At 36.2% G+C, this 22,268-nt stretch overlaps 1 protein-coding gene across 1 annotated transcript in view; it reads left to right on the forward strand.

Moving 5' to 3' along the window:
* Window positions 1-22,268, forward strand: part of ZDHHC15 (zDHHC palmitoyltransferase 15) — a 169,195-nt gene that overhangs the window by 120,854 nt on the left and 26,073 nt on the right. The window contains exon 10 of the mRNA XM_087860139.1: window positions 129-232. Within this exon, the coding sequence (XP_087716265.1) occupies window positions 129-232 (104 nt within the window). The remainder of the gene's footprint in view (window positions 1-128; window positions 233-22,268) is intronic.

Raw genomic sequence — 22,268 nt, forward strand, 5'->3', positions numbered from 1 at the left:
TGGCTTTAGCAAATAAACTAAATGGTTTAAATCTTTCTAAGAACCCCCTCCTATTTCTAAGGGGGTTATTACATTCATAGAAAGTCTATGTCCACTGCAAGAGCTCACAGCCTTCCTTTCCCCAACAGCCCTGGTGATGGACACTCCTTCCCTATGAGGTCTATGAATGAGTCACAAAACCCACTGTTAGCAAATGAAGAGCCCTGGGAAGACAATGAGGATGAAAACCGAGGTAAGGAGGCTCAGAAGGAAGCCTTTCTCCACCCAGCAGAGCAAGCACTAATAAAGACCATGTTAATGCAACCAATGTAGTGTAGTAAGAAAATAGTGTCCAGAAAGATTATATAAGCATGTCAACCTCATAAGTGCCCTTTGGGTAGAGAAGGAAAAGTATGGCCAGATTTGTGTTGCACATACGGGTGGCTTAGGTTGGATTAAATGGCAGCTTGGAAGGTTTCTTAACAGCTTTGTGATACCATGATTTATAACCAATCAGATAAGTCAGGAAACATAATAAACAGTGCTGTGTATATTTGTAAACAATCCTGCCAGTTAGTCACTCATTATGTTTTGCTTGAGTTAATTTAATCAGTGGACAGCAGCTCACCTTTCTCTACCCTAATTTATTCACATTGGTTAAATTTGCTTTATCTTTTTAAGATTTTATTTATTTATTTGAGAGGGAGAGTGAGTGAGAGAGAGAACACGAGCAGGGGCAGAGGGAGAGGGAGAAGCAGGCTTCCCACCGAGCAGGGAGCCTGATGTGGGACTCCATCCCAGGACCCTGGGATCATGACCTGAGCCGAAGGCAGACGCTTAACCAACTGAGCCACCCAGGTGCCCCTACGTTTTCTTTAAAATATCATTCCCTTTCTCTCTTAGAATGGTTTAAATATACAAAGAAATATACTATATGTAGGCAAGCCTACACAGGCTTGTAGTCTACTTTTCTAAAAGGCAAAACAGCAAAGGAAAAATGAGGAAGCAGAACTTTGTCCTTCCACCTTTTTCCCACCAGGTTTTGGGATCATAATGAGATTGGGGTGTGTGTGTGTGTGTGTGTGTGTGTGTGTGTGTGTGTGTGTGTGTGTGTAAAAAGCTGAAAGTTAAGTTCTCATGTCACATACCCCTACCATCATCTGTTCTTTGTCTCCAAGTGATGTTATGCTTACAACTGTGCCTCCAGCGTGTGTTTATGTTGCTAATACCAGGCATCAGAGTGTAATTTTTACCAGCTGATCCCAATAATACAATAGCTGACAAAAATTTTGAGTGAGAAATTGTAGTACTTGTCAGAAACTGTACCTGGGGTGAATGAGGCTGATTAGGACACAGAAAATCATTGGGGTGAGGAACAGAGATGGTAAACATGTCTTTATGAATGTTTACCCAGTTAGGTCCAGGGTTTCTATCTTGAAGGCCAGTTTTAGAGTAAGGCAGATTGCTAAGACTAAGGAAGATAAAACATTACAAAATTCACAGTTACAAAGGGAAAGAGTTCTTGCCCAGCCGACTAGGCACCTCCCTTATCAACTTCTGCTGATTCTTTATTGAAAAATTGACTGTGTTTTGACCTACCTTCCTTTAGCTATCACTCTTTCCATTTTTCTCTTTCAAGTTTTTATTTAAATTGCAATTAGTTAATATATAGTGTAATATTAATTCCAGGTATAAAATTTAGTAATTCAACACTAAATAAAGCACAGGGTGCTACCACAACATGTGCCCTCCTTAATCCCTATCACTTATTTAACCCATCCCCCAAACACCTCCCCTCTGACAACCATCGGTTTGTTCTCTATAGTTTAGAGGTGGCTTCTTGGTTTTCCTCTCATTTCCCCCCCCCATGTTTGTTTTGTTTCTTAAATTCCTCATGAGTCAAATCATATGGTATTTGTCTTCCTCTGACTGACTTATTTCACTTAACATAGTACTATCTAGCTCCATCCATGTCTTTGCAAATGGAAAGATTTCATTCTTTTATATGGCTGAGTAATAGTCCATTGTATATACATGCCACATCTTCTTTATCCAATCATCAGGCAGTGGGCACTGGGACTCTTTCCATAATTTGGCTCTTGTAGATAATGTTGCTATAAACATCAAGGTACATTTATCCCTTCAAATCAGTATTTTTATATCCTTTTGAGTAAATACCTAGTAGTGCAGTCACTGGACCGTAGATAGTTCTATTTTTAACTTTTTGAGGAACCTCCATACTGTTTTCTAGAGTGGCTGTACCAGTTTGCATTCCCACCAACAGTGTAAGAGGGTTCCATTTTCTACATTCTTGCCAACACCTGTCATTTCCTGTATTGTTCATTTTGGCCATTCTGACAGGTGCGAGGTGATAACTCACTGTAGTTTTGATCTGTATTTCCTTGATGATGAGTGATATTAAGCATATTTTCCTGTGTCTGTTAGCCATCTGGATGTCTTCTTTGGAAAAATGTCTATTCCTGTCTTCTTCCCATTTCTTAACTAGATTATTTGTGTTTTGGGTTTTGAGTTTTAAAAGTTCATTATGTGTTTTAGATACTAACCCTTTATGTCATTTGCATGGAGCAGTGGGTGTTATATGCAAACAATGAATCACGGAACACTACATCAAAAACTAATAATGTACTGTATGCTGACTAACATAATAAAATAAAATGTAATTTAATTTAATTTAATTTAAAAAGATATGTCATTTGCAAATATCTTCTCCATTCCATATGGTGCCTTTTAGTTTTGTGGATTGTTCCCTTCAACATACAGAAGGGTTTTTTTTGTTTTTCTTTTTTTATGAAGTCCTGATAACTTATTTTTGCTTTTGTTTCCCTTCCCTCAGGAGACGTATCTAGAAAGAAGTTGCTTCAGCTGATGTCAGAGAGGTTACTCCCTATGTTCTTCTCTAGGATTTTAATGGTTTCTTGTCTCACATTTAGGTCTTTCAACCATTCTGGATTTACTTTTGTGTATGGTGTAAGAAAGTGGTCCGGTTTCAGTCTTCTGCATGTGGCTGTCCCGTTTTCCCAACACCCTTTGTTGAAGAGACTGTCTTTTTCCATTGGATATTCTTTCCTGCTTTGTCAAAGATGAGTTGACCGTAGGTTCATTTCTGGGTTTTCTATTCTGTTCCATTGATCTATGTGTCCATTTTTTGTGCCAGTAATATACTATTTTGATCACTACACCTTTGTAATATAACTTGAAGTCCGAAAGTGTGATGCTTCCAGCTTTGCTTTTCTTTTTCAAGATTGCATTGTCTATTCAGGGTCTTTTGTAATCCCATATAAATTTTAGGATAGTTTGTTCTAGCTCTGTGAAAAATGCTGGTGTTATTTTCAAGGGGATTGCATTAAATGTGTAGATTGCTTTGGGTAGTATAGACATTTTGACAATAGTTCTTCCAATCCATGACCATGGAATGTTTTTCCATTTCTTTGTGTCCTCTTCAATTTTTTTCACAAGTGTTCTATAGTTTTCAGAGTACAGATCTTTTACCTCATTGGTTAGACTTTATTCCTAGGTATCTTACAGTTTTTGGTACGGTTGCAGTTGGGATTGATTCCTTGATTTCTCTTTCTGCTGCTTCATTATTGGTGTATAGAAATGAAACAGATTTCTGTATGTTGATTTTGTATCCTGTGACTTCATTGAATTCGTGTATCAGTGTCTTTCCATTTCTTTGTGTCATCTTCAATTTCCTTCATCAGTGTTTTCTTGTTTTCAGAGTGTAGGTCTTTATGTCTTTGGATAGATTTATTCCTAGGTATCTTATGGGTTTTGGTGCAATTATAAATGGAATCGATTCCTTGATTTCTCTTTTTGCTGCTTCATTATTGGTGTATGGAAATGCAACAGATTTCTGTACATTGATTTTGTATCCTGTGACTTTATGGAATTCGTGTATCAGTCCTAGCAATTTTTTGGTGGAGTCTTTTGGGTTTTCTATAAAAAGTATCATGTCATCTGCAAAGAGTGAAAGTTTTACTACTTCCTTGCTGATTTTGATGCATTTTAATTCTTTTTGTTTTCTGATTGCTGTGGCCAAGACTTCCAATACTATGTTAAATAACATTACTAGGGAGTGGACACCCCTGTCTTGTTCCTGAATGTAGAGGAAAAGCTCTCAATTTTTCCCCATCGAGGATGATATTAGCTGTGTTTTTTTTTAATATGGCCTTTATTATGTTGAGATATTTTCCCTGTGTTGTTTGTGAACATAGAGGAAAACTCTCAGTTTTCCCTATTGGGGGTAATATTAGCTGTGGGTTTTTTATATATGGCATTTATTATGTTGAGGTATATTCCCTCTAAACCTATTTTGTTGAGGGTTTTTATCATGAATGAATATTGTGCTTTGTGAAATGCTTTCTCTACATCTATTGAAATGATCATATGGTTCTTATCCTTTCTTTTATTAATGTGGTATAGCATGTTGATTGGTTTTCTAGTAATGAACCAGACTTGTAGCCCAGTAATAAATGCACTTGATTATGATGAATGATTCTTTTAATGTACTGTTGGATCCAATTTCCTAGTATTTTTATTGAGAATTTTTGCATCCATGTTCATCAGGGATATTGGCCTGTAGTTCTCTTTTTTAATGGCGTCTTTTCTGGTTTTGGTATCAAGGTAATGCTGGCATACTGGAATGAATTTGAAAGTTTCCTTCCAATTCTTTTTTTTTTTTTTTTTTTTTTGAGTATTTGGAGAAGAATAGGTATTGACTCTTCTTTAAATGTTTGGTAGAATTCCCCTGGGAAGCCGTCTGGCTCTGGAGTTTTGTTTGTTGGAAATTTTTTGATTGCTGACTCAATTTCTTTGCTGGTTTATCAGTCTGTCAAGTTTTCTATTCTTTCCTGTTTTACTTTTGGTAGTTTATATATTCCTAGGAATTTACCCATTTCTTCCCGGTTGTCCAATTTGTTGGCATATAGTTTTTCATACTTCTCTTATAATCGTATTTCTGTGGCATTGGTTGTTATTTCTCCTCTCTCATTTGGTTTTATTTACTTGAGTCTTTCTTTTTGATAAGTCTGTCTAGGGGTTGATCAATTTTATTAATTGTTTCAAAGAACCCACTCCTGGTTTCATTGATCTGTTCTATTGGGTTTTTTGTTTCTATATCATTTATTCCGCTCTAATCTTCATTATTTTCCTTCTGCTGGCTTTAGGCTTCATTTCTAGCTTCCTTAGGTGTAAGGTTAGTTTGTTGCTTTGAGACTTTTCTTGCTTCTTGAGGTAGACCTGTATTGTTATATACTTCCTTCTTAGGACCACTTTTGTGGCATCCCAAAGGTTTTGGACTGTCCTGTTTTCATTTTCATTGGTTTCTATGTAATTTTTTTAATTCAATTAGCCAACATATAGTACATCATTAGTTTTTTATTTAATGTTCAATGATTCATTAGTTGTATATAACACCCAGTGCTTATCACATCATGTGCCTTCCTTATTGCCCATCAGCAAATTACCCCATCCCCCGCCCACCTCCTTTTCTGCAACCCTCAGCTTGTTTCCAAGAGTCAAAAGTAGACTTTTTTCCATGTAATTTTTTATTTCCTCTTCGATTTCCTGGTTGATCCATTCATTGTTTAGTAGCATATTGTTTAACCTCCATGTATTTGTGGTCTTTCCAAATTTTTTCTTGTGGTTGGCTTCAAGTTTCATAGTGTTGTGGTCAGAAATGATGCATGGTGTGATCTCAATCTTTTTTTATTTGTTAAGGCCTAATTTGTGACATAATATATGATCTATTCTGGAGAATGTCCCATGTGTACTTTAAAGATTTCTTTATTTATTTGAGAGAGAGAGAGAAAGTGAGTACATTGGGAAGGGGCAGAGGGAGAGTAGAGAACCTCGAACAGGCTCCCCACTGAGTACAGATCCTGATTTGGGACTCAATCTCACAACCCTGAGATAATGACCTGAGCCAATATCAAGAGTCAGACACTTAACCGACTGAGCTACCCAGGTGCTCCTGTCGCATGTGCACTTTAAAAGAATATGTATTCTGCTGCTTTAGGATGGAATGTTCTGAATATATCTGTTAAGTCCATCTGGTCCAGTGTTTCATTCAAAGCCATTGTTTCCTGTTGATTTTCTACTTAGATGATCTGTCTGTTGCTGTAAGTTGCTGAAACATCAATTAGTTCCTCTATGTTTGTTATTAACATTTTTATACATTTGAGTGCTCCCATGGTGGGTGCATAAATATATACAATTGTTATATGTTCTTGTTGAACTGTCCCCTTTATTATCCTTGTCTTGTTCCTGATCTTAGAGGAAACATTTTTAGTCTTTTGTTGTTAGTTGTAGGTTTTTCATATATGGCCTGTATGTTGAGGTATGTTTCCTCTAAACTCACTTTGTTGAGAGATTTTTAACCACAAAAGGATGTTGTATTTTGTCAAATGCTTTCTCTCCATCTATTGAGATGATCATATGCTTTTTAATCTTCCTCTTGCTAATGTGATAGATCACATTAATTGATTTGCAAATATTGAACCACCCTTACACTCGAATGAATCTCACTTGATCATAGTGAATGATCCTTTAAGGTATTGTTCAATTCAGTTTGCTAATATTTTGTTGAGCATTTTGCATCTATGTTCAGCAGAACTATTGGCATGTAGTTTTCTTTCTATTCTTTTCTCTCCCTGTCTCTCTTTCTCTCTCATAGTGTCTTTGGTTTTGGTATCAGGGTTACATTGGCCTCATAGAATATATATGGAAGCTTTCCTTCCTTTTCCAATTTTTGGAATAATTTGAGGAGAATAGGCATTAACTCTTCCTTAAATGTTTGGTAGAATTCACCTGTGAAGCCATCCAGTCCTGGACTTTCATTTGTTGGGAATTTTTTTTATTTTCTTCTTTCCTTCTGTTTTCTTTCTTATTCAGTTTTAGAAGATCGTATGTTTCTAGTGATTTATCTAATTTCTTCTAGTTGTCCAATTTGTTGGTATGTAATTTTTCATAATATTCTAATATAATTGTTTGTATTCTGTGGTGTTGGTTGTTATTTCTCCTCCTTCATTTCAGATTTCGTTTATTTGAGTCCTCTCTCTTTTTTTCTTAGTGAGTCTGGCTAAGGGTTTATCAATTTTGTTTATCTATTCAGAGAACCAGTTCTTGGTTTCACTGATTTTTTTTATTGTTTTATAGTCTCTATTTGTTCTTTTTTTTTCTGGTTCCTTTAGGTATATAATTACATTGTTTATTTGAGATTTTTCTTGTTTTTTTTTTTTTGAGGTAGGAGTGTATTGCTATCATCTTCCCTCATAGAATTGCTTTGTGTCCCAAGAATTTGGACTATTTTTCATTTTCATTTGTCTCCATGTATTCTTTGATTTGTTGTTGTTGTTGTTGTTGTTGTTGATTCATTGGTTGTGTAGTAGCACATTTCTTAGCCCTCATGTGGTTTTGTTCTTTCTAGTTTTTTTTTTCTAGTTTTTTTTTCTTATAATTGAGTTCTAGTTTCATTGTTTTGTTTGAAAAAGATGCTTTATATGATTTCAGTCTTCTTAAATTTGTTGAGAACTGTTTTGTTTTCAGACCTAACAAGTGATCTGCCTTAGAGAATGTTTCATGTATACTTAAGAAGAATGTGCATTCTGCTGTTTTTAGATGGAATATTCTGTATATATCAGTTAGGTCCTTCTGGTTTATTGTGTCATTCAAAACCATTTCCTTGTTGATTTTCTGTCTGGATGATCTATCCAGTCATGTAAGTGGGTAACTAAAGCCCCCTACATTTATTGTATTACTGTCAATTTCTCCCTTACATCTATTAATATTTTCTTTATGTAGTGCTCCTGGTTGGGTGTATAAATATTTTAATTATTATATTGTCTTGTTGGATTGATCCTTTTATCATTATGTAGTGCCTTTTTTTCCCTTTGTTTTACTTTAGTGTAGTTGACGCACAATGTTACATTAGTTTCAAATGTACAACTTAGCAATTTGTCAGGTTTATACGTTATACTGTGTTCACCACAAGTGTAGCCATCATCTGTCCTGTTACATCACTATTAGAGTATCATCTCTGTATTCCTTTGCTGTGCCTTTTATTCCTATGACTTATTCATTCCATAACCGGAAGCCTTTATCTCCCTCTCCCTTTCACCCATTTTGTCCATCGCCTCACTCCCCTTCCCTCTGACAACCATCACTTTCTTCTCTGTAGTTATAAGTCTGATCCTGCTTTGTGTTTGCTTATTCAGTTTTTTAAAGATTCCACTTACGAGTAGAATCATGTGGTATTTGTCTTTCTCAGTCTGACTTATCTCACCTAGCATAGTACCCTCTAGGTTCTTCCATGTTTTCTCAAATAATACAATCTCATCTTCTTTATGGTTGTGTAATATTCCATTGTGTATATATACCACCTTCTTACCTATCTGTCTATTGATGGACATTTAGGTTGCTTCCATATCTTGGCTGTTGTAAAGAATGCTGCAATAAACATAGAAGTTCATATATCTTTCTGAATTAGTGTTTTCATTTGGGGGGTAAATACCCAGTAGTGTAATTATTGGATCATATGGTATTTCTATTTTTAATTTTTTGAGGAAACTCCATATTGTTTTCCATAGTGGATATACCAATTTACATTCCCACCAATGGTGCATGAGGGCTCCTTATTCTCCACATCCACACCAACACTTGTTATTTCTTGTCATCCTGATTTTAGCCATTCCAAATAGTGTAAGGTGATATGTCATTGTGCTTTTGATTTACATTTCCCTGATGACTGGTGATACTGAATATCTTTTCATCTGTCTGTGGCCATCTGTATGTCTTCTTTGGAAAAATGTCTATTCAGGTCTTCTGCCCATTTTTTAATCAAATCATTTTTGTTTTGTTTTGTCTTTTTTGGTGATAAGTTGTGTAAGTTCTTTATATATTTTTATAACAAAAATGTAGCAAGAAACAAGAGGGGTATTAAATAAGTAATCAGAACAGTATGTTACTGGGACAAAAACAGACACATAGATCAATGGAACAGAAGAGAAAGTCCAGAAATAAATCCACAATTATATGGTCAATTAATCTATGACAAAGGAGGCAAGAATATGCAATGGGGAAAAGACAGTCTCTTCAACAAATGTTGTTAGGGAAACTGGACAGCTACCTGTGAAAGAATGAAACTGGACCACTTTCTGACACCATATACAAAAACAAAAAATGAATTAAAGACCTAAACATGAGACCTGAAACCATAAAAATCCTAGAAGAGATCACATGCAGTAATTTCTCTGACACTGTCCATAGCAACATTTTTCCAGCTACATCTCCTAAAGCAAGGGAAATAAAAGCAAAAATTAACTTTTGGGATTACATCAAAATAAAAAGCTTTTTCACAGCAAAGAAAACCATCAACAAAACAAAAAGCCAACTTACTGAATGGGAGAAGATATTTACAAATGATATATCCAATAAGGGATGATTAATTACAACTCTATTATTACTTTTTACCACTTTAATTATTATGTGTCTTGGTGTGGACCTTCTTGGGTTAATCTTATTAGGGGCTTGCTGTGCTTCCTGGACTTGGATGTCTATTTCCTTCTCCAAGTTAGGGAAGTTTTCAGCTATTATGTCTTCAAATAAGTTTTCTGCTCTCTTCTCTCTCTCTTCTCCTTCTAGGATCCCTATAATGTGACTGTTATTATACCTCATAACATCAGGAGTTTATTTCCTTAAAGCAGTTTCCCATTCCAGACTTTAAAAAGTATTCAATCATAGGAAAGTATATATCATTTTATAGTTTACACAGTATTTCATATACTTTTTATCATATCCTTTTTTCTCACAACTGTCAGGTTATAGGCATTATTAATGCCATCTGCATTTTTTAATTGAGGAAACTGAGATAGGAAAAGGATAAATAACTTATCCAAGATTACAAAAGAGAGAGAGGCAGAACTTGCACTTAGAGTAAGGCATTCTAATTCCAAATCCTAGATTATTTACAGTGCAGTCTGTCCTTTGGACAAATACATAGGAGACATAGTGCAATGAATGGATGCCATCTTGTTATTCGATGCATTTATTTGCTTCTAAAGTAACCTGTAAAATCATAGGCTATAAGATGCCTTTAGCTTTAGTAAGGCCACTATGCCATCTCAGATATATGAGGATTTTTTAAAGTGTATTGAGAGATTTCACAACCCTCCTTTATTGCACTTTCCATTCAGTATCTCAAATTTAATTATTATAAAACTGTACTTTCCTCTAGCAAAAATTCTCATGCTACACTATTTGTCCAGTTGATTTTGTGTTATCCTCAGTTGCCCCCACTTTCTGTACATAACCGGTCATATACAAGTAATCCTTGCACATTTAAAAACTTAGATTTCTGGGGTAATTGGGTGATGGGCATTAAGGAGGGCAGGTAGTGTGATGAACACTGGTTGTTATACACAACTGGTAAATTATTGAACACTACATCTGAAACTAATGATGTACTATAAGTTGGGTAATTGAATTTAAATTAAAAAATAATAAAAATAAAAACTTAGGTATCTGGGAAAGGTGCTGTAAGTTAAAATTACATGTGCTGAACTTAATTTCTCTTAGGAATTATAAAAGATTTTATTCCTAGCCCAAAATATACTTTCACTTACTACATTGTATAATGCAAAACATTCTAAAATGTATGTAAATTGATAAAATATAGCAACAGTAACCTGTTAAGTAAAAATGTACTATCACAGTCTGAAAGTATATAAAGTCATAAAGTCTTTATCTTCTTTAAAATCGGTGCCTTATTTTAATACAGCAGTATACTATGTAAAGAAATACTTTTATGAAGTCAAGAGGTCTTTTTTAAATTGAGGTAAAATAAGTATATAACATTTTATAAGTTTCAGGTGTATAGCATTATAATTCAACATCTGTATACATGGCAAAGTGATTATCACCAAAAGCCTAGTTATCACCCTTCATACCGTTTACCCTCTTCACCTATTTCACTCACCCTCCAACCCCCTTTCCCTCTGGTAATCATCAATCTGTTCTCTGTATTTATGAGTTTGCTTTTGTGTTGTTTTGTTTTGCTTTAGTTTCCACATATGAGTGAAACCATATGGTATTTCACTTTCCCTATATAACTTACTTCACTTAGCATAATACCCTTAAGGTCCATCCATGTCACAAATGGCAAAATTTCATTTTTATGGGTAAATAGTATTCCACTGTGTGTATGTGTGTGTATCTGTGTGTGTGTGTGTGTGTGTGTGTGTGTGTGTGTGTACCACATTCTCTTTATCCATTCACCCATCAGTGGCCCCTTAGGTAGTTTTCATATATTTTGCTTGTTTGTTTTGTTTTTTAGGTAATGTCTGCACCCAATGTGGGGCTTGAACCTACAACCCTGAGATCAAGAATCACATGCACTACCAACTGAGCCAGTTAGGCACACCATCCATACCTTGTCTATTGCAAATAATGCTGCAGTGAACATAGGGGTACACATATCTTTTTTTAACTATTCTTTTTATATTTCTCAGATAAATATCCAGAAGTGGAGTAGCTGGATCATATTTTGCTTGTTTGTTTTGTTTTTTGGCTCCTTTGTCATAAATTAATTATCCATACGTATGTGGGTCTGGGCTCTCAATTCTCTTCCATGGATCTATGTGTCTGTTTTTATGCCAGTACCATAATGTTTTGGTTACCATAGCTTTGTAGTGTAGTCTTTAATCAGGGAGCATGATACCTCCAACTTTGTTCTTCTTTCTCAAGGTTGCCTTGGTTATTCGGGATCTTTGGTAATTTCATGAAAAATTTTAAATTATTTTTTCTATTTCTGTGGAAAATGCAATTGGAATTTTGATAGGGATTGCAATGAATCTGTAGATTGCTTTGCATAATATGGACATTTTAACAATATTAATTCTTGTAATCCATGAGCATGGAATATCTTTCCATTTTTTGTGTGTCTTCAATTTCTTTTATCAGTGTCATAGTTTTCAGTGTACAGGCCTTTTGCCTCCTTGGTTAAATTTATTTCTAGGTATTTTATTCTTTATGATGCAAGTATAAATGAGATTGTTTTATTTCTCTTTCTGATACTTTATTAGTATATAAATATGCCACACATTTGTGCATATTGATTTTGTATCTTGCAGATTTACTGAATTTATTAGTTCTAACAGTCTTTGGTGGAGACTTTAGGGTTTTCCATATATAATATCATGTCATCTGCAAATAAAGACATTGATACTTCTTCCTTTCCAATTTGGATGACTTTTTTTTTTCTTGCTTTATTGTTGTGGCTGGGATTTCCAATATTATATTGAATAAAAGTGGTGAGAGTGAACATCTTTGTCTTGTTCCTGATCTTAGAGTAAAAGCTGTCAGTTTTTCACCATTAAGCATGATATAGCTGTGGGTTTTTCATATACGGCTTTTATTGTGTTGAGGTATGTTCCCTCCATACCCACTTAGTTGAGAGTTGTTATAAATGGATGTTGAATATTGTCAAATGCTTTTTCTGCATCTACTGAGATGATCATAGGATTTTCATTTTTCATTTGATAATGTGGTATATCATGCTGATTGATTTGTGGGTGTTGAAACATCCTTACATCCCTGAAATAAATCCCCTTTATTTGTGCCGTATGATCTTTTTGATGTATTGTTGAATTCAGCTTGTTAATATTTTCTTGAGAATTTTTGCATGTATGTTCATTAGGGATATTGGCCCACAATTTTATATCATTGTTATGTTCTTATCTGGTTTTGATATCAGGGTAATGCTGGCCTTTTAAGTGAGCTTGAAAGCATTCCCTCCTCTTCTATGTTTTGGAAGAGTTTGAGGATAGGTATTACATTTTCTTTTAATGTTTCATAGAACTCAACAGTGAAGATGTCTGGTCCTGGACTGTTGTTTATTGGGAGGTTTTTGATTACTTATTCAATTGGCTTCCTAGCAATTGTTCTATTCAGATTTTCTATTTCTTCGTGATTCACTTTTTGAAGATACTATATGAAAGGAATTTATCTGTTTCTTCTAAGTTGTTCACTTTGGTGGTGTACAGTTGTTCATACTAGTTTCTTATGATCCTTTCTACATCTTGTGGTATCAGTTGTGACTTTTGCTCTTTTATTTCTGCTATTATTTATTTGAGCCCTCTTCCTTTCTTGGAGAATCTAACTAAAAATTTGTCATGTTTGTTTATCTTTTCAAAGAAGCAGCTCTTAGATTTTCTGATCTTTTGTATAGCTTTTTAGTCTCTGTGCTTTGATCTTTGTTACCTCCTTCCTTCTACTAACTTAAGGCTTCATTTGTTCTTTTTCTAGTTCTTTCAGGTGTAAAGTTAGGTTGTTTGAGACTTTTCTTGTTTCTTGAGGTAAGCCTGTATTGCTATAAAATTCCCTCTTAGAAATGCTTTTGCTTTTCTTTTGGTAAGTCTTGTGAAAGGTATATCATTTTTATTAATTTTTTCAAAGAACCAGTTTCTGGTTTCATTCATCTGTTCTATTGTTTTTTAGTTTCTATATTATTTATTTGTGCTCTAATCTTTATTATTTCCTTCCCTCTTCTGGCTTTTTCATTTGTTGTTCTTTTTCTAGCTCCTTTAGGTTTGAAGTTAGGTTGTTGATTTGAGATTTTTTTTTTCTTGCTTCTCTAGATAGGCCTGTGTTGCTATATACTTCCCTCTGAGGACCACTTTTGCTGAATCCCAAATGTTGGACTGTCATGTTTTCATTTTCATTTGTTTCCATGTATTTTCATTTCTTCTTTGACTTCCGTTAGCCCATCCATTGTTTAGTAGCATGTTGTTTAACCTCCATGTAGTTATGGTCTTTCCATATCTTTTTTTTTGTGGTTGACTTCTACTTTCATAGTGTTGTGCTCAGTAGAGGTGCATGGTATGCCTTCAATCTTTTTGTATTTGTTAAGGCCTGCTTTGTGAACTAATATGTGATCTATTCTGGAGAATGTGCCATGTGCACTTGAAAAGAATGTGTATTCTGCTGCTTTAGGATGAAATGGATATATCTGTTAAGTCCATCTGGTCCAGTGTGTCATTCAAAACCATTATTTCCTTATTTATTTTCTGTATAGACGATCTGTGCGTTGATGTAAGTGCGGTGTTTAAGTCCCATACTATTATTGTATTATTATCAATGAGTTTCTTTATGTTTGCTCTTAACTGTTTCATACAGTTGGGTGCATAAGTATATACAATATTTAGATCTTCTTGTTGGATTTTCCACCTTTGTTATGATATAGTGTCCTTTTTCATCTCTTGTTGCAGCCTTTGTTTTAAAATCTAGTTTGTCTATCCTAAGCAAAATAAGTCAGTCAGAGAAAGACAAATACCATATGATTTCACTCGTATGTGGAACTTAAGAAACAAAACAGATGAACATAGGGGAAGGGAAGGAAAAATAAAATAAGATGAAGTCAGAGAGGGAGACAAACTATAAGAGACTCTTAACTGTATGAAACAAACTGAGGGTTGCTGGAGGGGTGATGGGTGGGGGGAAGGGGTAACTGGGTGATTGGCATTAAGGAGGGCACTTGATGGAATGAGCACTGGGTGTTATATGCAACTGACCTAATCACTAAATTCTACCCCTGAAACTAATAATATATTATATGTTAATTAAATTGAATTTTAATTTTAAAAATCAGGTTTGTCTGATGCAAATATTGCTACTCCGCCTTTCTTTTGAAATCCATTTGTGTGGTAAATGTTTCTCCACCCCCCCCACTTTCAATCTGTAGGTGTCTTTACATCTAAAATGAGTCTTTTGTAGGCAGCAAATAGATAGATGTTGTTTTTTAAATCCATTCTGACACCCTGACTTTTGATTGAAGCACTTAGTCCATTTACAGAGTAAGTACTGATAGATAAGTATTTAGTGCCATTTTATTACTTGTTTTGTCATTGGTTCTGGAGATTTTCTCTGATCCTCTCTTGTTTTTGTCACTTTTTGTCTTCCTTTCCACTCGAAGAGTCCACTTTAATATTTCTTGCAAGGCTAGTTTAGTGGTCATGAGCTCCTTTCTTTGTCTGGGACACTCTTTACCTCTCCTTCTATTCTGAATGATAGACTTGCTGGATAGAGTATTCTTGCCTGCAGATTTTTCCCATTTAGCACGTTGAATATATCATGCCACTCTCTTCTGGCTTTCCAAGTTTCTGTTGAGAAATCTGCAGCTAACTTTATGGATCTCCCCTTGTAAGTTAAGGACTTCTTTTAACTTGCTGCTTTTAAGATTTTTTTCTTTATCACTATATTTGGCAATTTTAATTATGAAATGTCTTGAGTTGGCCTTCTTTTTTGATTTTGATGGGATCTTTCTTTTCCGCCTGGATCTGGATGTCTGTTTACTTCCCCAGATTAGGGAAGTTTTCAGCTATTATTTCCTCAAGTAAATTTTCTGCCCCCTTTTGTTTCTCTTCTTCTGAGACTCCTATAATACGAATGTTATGTTTAATGGAGTTACTCAGTTCCCTAAGTCTGTTCTCATGTTGCATAAGTCTTCTTTCTCTCTTTTGTTCAGCTTCATTATTTTCCATTATTTTTTCTTCTGTATCACTAATTCCTTCCTCTGCTTCTTGCAACCTGCTGTTCATTGCATCAAGCCTATTTACTGAATTCTTCATTTCCAATTGATCCTTTTTTAACTCTTTTATCTCTGTGGTAAGGGTCTCCCTGATGTCTTCCATTCTTTTTTCAAGCCCAGCAAGTATCCTTATGATCATTGCTTTAAATTCTCCATCTGGCATGTTACTTAAACCTGTTTTGGTTACATCTCTGGCCAATGGCCTTATCTCATTCTTTCATCTGGGAAGAATTCCTCTGTTGTGGCATTTTGTCTGTCTTGCCTTCATTTGTATGTTAGAAAAGCCAGTTGTGTCTCCTGCTCCTGAGAGTAATGACTTTATGAAGAAGAGGTCATGTAGTGTCCTGGGCCAGGTTCTTCAGGGAGCATCTCTGGCGTGTGATGCATGTGCTCTGCTGTTGTGTTTTGGCTGCTCTTTCCTTCAGGCCCATCGTCTACAGAAACTGTCCTTGCCTGTAGTGGAAAGTGTTCAGTCCTTGGCCAGAATGTAGTGAGTTTTAAGTAAATGTGTTCTGGTCTGCTTGCTGAATGAGACCTTATACTACTTTATCCAGAACTGAAGCCCTGCAGAACTCTCTCTTGGGAGACATGGTTTGGGCAAGGGTTTCTGCTGGTCTTCTGGGGAAGGGGCCTGACACACTGGGACTGAGGCAAGCTTGACTGAGAAGGGCAGTCCCACCAGACTGCAGGGAGGTAGCACTTGGTGTAAGCAAGTTAGGCAGCCTACGTCATTGCTGCACTGCTTCCTGAAGATGGTTCTGTGTTTATGCTGAGGGGCAGGGGAGGGAAATGGGACCAAGTGGCTCCCTTTTCCCTGGAGAGGCATCCTTGTGAGCACTCCCTGTTACGGAAGCACTCTGAGAACAACGGTATTCTCCCCCTTGAGTGTCCCAGGTGTTTTTCAAATCACTGTTTCCAAAAGGTCTGCCTCTGGGTTTTTTGCCTGCCTTCCTTCCAGGAACAATGCAGTGCCCTCAGGGTTCTATCCCACCCAAACCCACTGACCTTCAAAACTCCAGGCTTTAAGCCCCCACTAATTGCAAGAACTCAGGAAAATCAGCCACTCTCATTTTCCCAGCCAATAGCTTTGGGGAAATGTTCTCTTTGCATATTCCCCTGTGTGCTCTACTCTCTCTCTCACCCTTCTCTGCAACCACAGATCCCTCCCCTCTGCAGCACCCAAGATTCATTTCTCCCCTAAACCATGTCTCCACACTTCCTCCTTTTCTCATTGTGGCTTCTACCTTGAGTTGTGGAAATTGTTCTGTCAGTCTTTAGGGTGATTTCTGTGGTATTTAGAATGATTTGATTGTTATCTAGATGTGTTTGAGGGGTGATACAAGCCCAGGGTCCACCTGCTCCACTGCGATCTTCCACCCAACTCCCTATTTTAATAATTTTAATAGAGTATATCCCAGAAGGGATATTTTTGTCAAGAAAAATCTCTATAATACAAAAACAAAAATTTGCTTTAATTCGCTAATTCAGCCTTCTGGGGTTTGTGATAACCAGGGCTTAGAAAAATTAGTCTTATCAAATACTGGACACTTATTCAGAAAAACGACTCTAGCATATTATGTGTTTTATATAGACCCCAATTTCCTACTGTTTTGTTTGGATAAAACTTTTTTGTTTGAAACCATTAATAACTGTTCAAGGTAGAAGAGTTTTCTTATTTATTTTCAATCTTGTAGTTTCTGCCGCCATAATAAATAATACATTAGGAAGAAGAACAGAATAAATAATCTGATATTTGTTGAGAACATATTAAGGTTATGACATTAGAATCATAAGAGGCATTATGCATTGTGAACTCAAGGGTTTTGCATTTGTTTGGGGAAATAAGACACATATATATGAAAAGTTGCCTAACAAACCACAATATAAGATATGTTATTGACAAATAAATAGAACCATGAAGTTTATGCTACAGGAAATCAAAGGAGAGAGTGATTCCTGTGGCTAGTCAGGAAATGCTTTACAGAACAGGTAGAATTTGGGCCTTAAAGATTAGATAGGATTTGAATTGGTGGCAAGGAATAAAAATACAGTAGCTATATGGAAAGTCACAGGTTATGATGCATGGGATCCCAAGCTAAATGAGGGAGACTTAAAGAAACTAGCTTACCTCCAGCAAAGAGTTTGAATGGTGGGAGAGTGGATGGGAACCTCTTGAAGTCAGAGACCTAGTCACCTTGATTTCAGTATTCTCTGCAAATCTTGCAAAATAGTGTTGCATATAGAAGATGATTGTGAGATTAAGTCAGCAAGTAAATTGGTGTCAGATTGGGTAGTCCTTCGATACAAGACTAAGAACTTTATTATATGGGTGATGGGGAACTACTGATGGTTTTTGTGCAGGTTTTTTGTGCAGGTTTTTGTGCATGATGTGAGGAAAATGTTGTTTTAGGAAGATGATGAAGTGATACTCCTATGGAAGCACACTTCCATCCTATGTCAGAGATTGATCTAATTTCTGGACCTTCTGAGAGAATTGGTAAGAGTCCTTCTCTTCATCAGAACTCAAATCCTCCAGGTACATCCTATATATAAGAGCTCTGATTCTGAGACAAGGGGCCTTTCATATCAAGAACTGTGTTGTTTAGAAACATCTATGGGTGACATTCTGTGCAATCACCTGCCAGTCAGAAACAGCCATTGAATCTTGCTTAAAGAAAAAAAAATACTTTATCACATAGTTCTTTGGGCCTAACCAGACCTCTGTGATCATGCATGAGGAACTTTAAGATACTACCATAGTACTTAGGCAAGGCCCTAATAAGTTAAATTCATGTTTTCTACCTCAAAAAATATACTCCTTCAGGGTACCAAATTGTCTTTATTTATTCCCATGCAGAGTAACAATAGGTAGGGCCAACTATGGAAGAGGCCATAATCTCAGTCAATTCTTTACCAGCTGTCTATATAGGAATTCAAGATATATAGGCCTATACTAACATTTTACCAACCTGATCTTCCAATGAGTTATACTTATGAATACACACTTGGAATGGTTAGTTGAGTGGCTCTATTCCAAAAGGCTATTTTCTATCATTCAGAATACATACAGGGGTTAGTACCATTCTGGGAGAGAATGTCTGGTCGGTTGACCAAGAATATTTGGGTAAAGGACAGGGGAGAGGGAGAAACTAACATTTGTTCAATTTATTTGGGGAGATAAGACACATAAATGAAAAATTGCTTAACAAAACATAATACAGGATATAATGTTGACCAAATGAGTAGAAACATAAAGTTCTATAGAAATTCAAAGAAGAGTGATTCCTGTAGGCTGGACTGGCCAGAAAATGTTTTACAGAGGAGGTAGAATTTAGGCCTTAAAGATTGGATAGAATTTGGATTGGTGGCAAGGAACGAAGAGGCAGAAGGTATATGTAAGTCACAAGTAGTGCATGAGACCCCAAGCTAAGTGATGAAGATAGTAACCTGGCTCCAACAAAGAGTTTGGCTGGTAAGGGACTGGATGTGAATTCCTTGATTTCAGAAACACTGTCACCTTTATTTTATTATTCTCTGAAGCCCTAGCAAAATAAGGTTGCATGTAGATAACTGATTGATTCTAAGGGTGCAACCAATGTTTGTCGAATGTCTGTTTTATGCAAAGTGATTTATAGGCATTGTCACATTTAAGAGTCATAAACATTCTATGAGTTGTAAATATTAAATAACCCCATTTTACAGATGAGGAAACTCACGTGTAGAGAAGCCCAAAGTCACATAGCTAATAAGTGACAGATTCTGGCTCCAAAGTCCTTAACTACTGTACCCAGTGTGTCTCCTTTGCTATTTACTTTTAATTTGATAGACTTTTTTAAGGTGTTAAAAAAATTATCTCAGTTCCTATGCCTGTTTCATCAGAAATAGAATGATGAAAAAACATGGATAAAGCTCTGGCGTGGGAATCACTTCCCAGCTTTGCCACTAGATTCAATGCATGAGTTTTGGAAAGTCCCTTCTCTTCTCTGGACCTCAATTTAAATTTCATGATCCCCAGGCTATCCTCAGCTCTAAGGTGTGATGTTCTGTGATCCTATGATCACAGAACTGATACTGAGGAGTTAGAAGTCAAACTTAATAACCGCAACCAGTTATCTTTTACCGAATGGCTCTTTTTCTTTTTTTGGAAGAAATATTATATCTAAGCAGCCACTGTAAATTCACATTATAAATATGCCTCCCTTATTCTGGAGCAAAATTTCTTTGATCAATATTCTCCTACGTACACCCAGTTGCTACCTCTTATCACAGCCACCTAGCATTTTGACCACCAGGCTATAAACAAACTATTCTCACACTCTTCATTTGCCTGTACTTGAGAGTAGAAATTCTAGGTCTCATCCCTGAAAGTATCAAACATAACACACCAGGCTAGGGAGGGGCTACCCTTTAGGTAGTTAGGCATTTTCCAAGTGACTTGTTTCTCATGTTTCTAGTTAAGAAGGAAGTGACCATACCCACGGCTCCTGAAAAACTTAACTCATGCAATAATATCATGGATGTTCATTTTACTGATTTACTTGCAGTATCCAACCTTCAGCTCTGAATTGGTACATTTCCCTGAAATATTGAAGGTCTCCAATCTATCAGTTCAATTCAGAAAGCGTTTCCTGAAGATACACTCAGACAAAGCACTGTGGAAGGATACAAAGATAAATAATAGGTGATCTCTGCCCCCATGGAATTTGCAATTGTAAGAAAGGATAGGAAAAGCACACAAATGTAACACAAGGCTTAATGAGCACATTGCCATAAAAGTGATGATAGCAATTGCATACCTAATGTAGGCTTAGCCCCATGCTAAGTACTGTGTACATGTGGTAAGTGTGTGATTGTTGGTGATGCTTAAACACTGAGTATATCAATAAAGGGAAAAACATATGGGCTATAGTGGTGAAAGTTTTGAGGAAGAGACAGGACTTAAGTTAGATGTTATTTGGATGGGTAGCATCTGGATAGATACTAGAAATAAGGAAACAACATTCTAGGTAAGAGGTATGACATGAATGTGACAAGATCACTGAGGAGAACATCCATTCCTAAGTTCAGGGTGGGCATTGTGGGTTATGGGAAGTAATCTTAGAGAGGTAAGATATGGACAGGTGGTAGAGGGCTTCGTAGACTTGAAACAATAAGAAATCGTTATTAACTTTTGGTCTTGAGTGATATTGATATAATGAAAGAAAAATGTTGTAAAAATTACTTAGTTCCTAGTACGCAGGATGAATTGAAATTTGGAGAGACTAAAACCAGAAAGAGCAATAGATAGTTGGGCATATGTCACAATGGCTTCATGAGTGGTAGTAACACTAGAAATGAAAAGGAAGGATCAAATCCAGGAGACATTTTAATTAATTGGAAATAGTCCCAGTGACTAGAGAGATCTGGGAGGCGTTTATATAGAGATGGCAGTTAAACCTATGAGAGGTGTAGGAGATCATCAAGGGAGAAAGTAAATCTAGGGAAAGGAGATAAATGTGAAATTTGGAATCATCTAAGCAATTTTGTGATGCGTACATAAGGACAAGGAAATGAATGGAAAAAGAGAAATTGAGAGTGTAAAGGTCAGAGCCTTAGAGGATACTCATAATTTGGGTGAGAGCATCATAAAAATACTATGAAGGAGAGAGTATTGCCCTATTTTACAGATGAAAAAGCTGAGGCTGAAGAGATCAAGTGACTTAAATAAGGCCATGAAGCAGTTGCAGCTCAACTGAAGTTCTTCCGGATTCCACATTGTGTCCATTTCCCTACACTTCCCTGTCTCTGAAAACCAATGACTAGAAAGAAGTGTACACATACTGTTATGGTCACTTCTCATGGTATCCAGGGTTTATAGGAGATCTAGAATGAAACAGGAAGAGAATGAATGCTCAGCATACACTAATACTAAAATTACATCTTTCTTGGTCTAAGTAGACATCTGTTGAATAAATGATGAATCACTACGACACAGGCATCAAGAGCAGGTGGGAGTGGAGAAAGCAGTATAGGTGCAGATAGTAGGAGGCAAATTGACTTCCTAAATGCTTCCTTTGTCTTCTACTACGCATAGCATGATTTTTTGAAGTATCTGAATGTTTTCAATATAATCCTTACCACATGATGACTCTACCTTTGCTGCGTTAGCTTCATCTCCCCCAGGAGTGGTACCTTGAAGTTGATAATCCAGTTGTTCAGCTCAGGCTTCAGTGTCTGCAAGCCTGATCAAATAATTGCTGGGAGGAAGCATTCTGTGCCAAATAAGAGTGGATGCAGTGGCAAAAAGCTAAAGAAACCCATTTAGCAGAATATTAAGTCAATTTCTGAAAAGGTGCATTGCCAAACCATACCTACCAAATTCTGAGACAGCCAACCATCAGCAAGGAGCAGAAAGGCAAATAGCACATTGCACTTCCCAGAATTGCCTTTCACACTTTATCAATCATCTTCTTGGTAGAAATGTATAGATGAGATGAGATGTATGCTTAAGCACTTACTGCCTATTTTTCTCTTTGAGATGTTTGACAAACAAGAGTTATTTTCTATATATCCTTCACTGAAGAGCTGGGTCAACACAGCTGCTTTCTGTCCAGACTTAAAGGCAAGAACACCCTAAGCTTGGGATTCCAGATAAACAGAATGTTGTGCCTATCATGGAGCCATGATCTGGAATCTGTCTGCTTAACAT

Source organism: Ursus americanus, chromosome X, assembly GCF_024610735.1.
Source record: "Ursus americanus isolate L20-20 chromosome X, mUrsAme1.1.p, whole genome shotgun sequence".
Taxonomy (NCBI): domain Eukaryota; kingdom Metazoa; phylum Chordata; class Mammalia; order Carnivora; family Ursidae; genus Ursus; species Ursus americanus.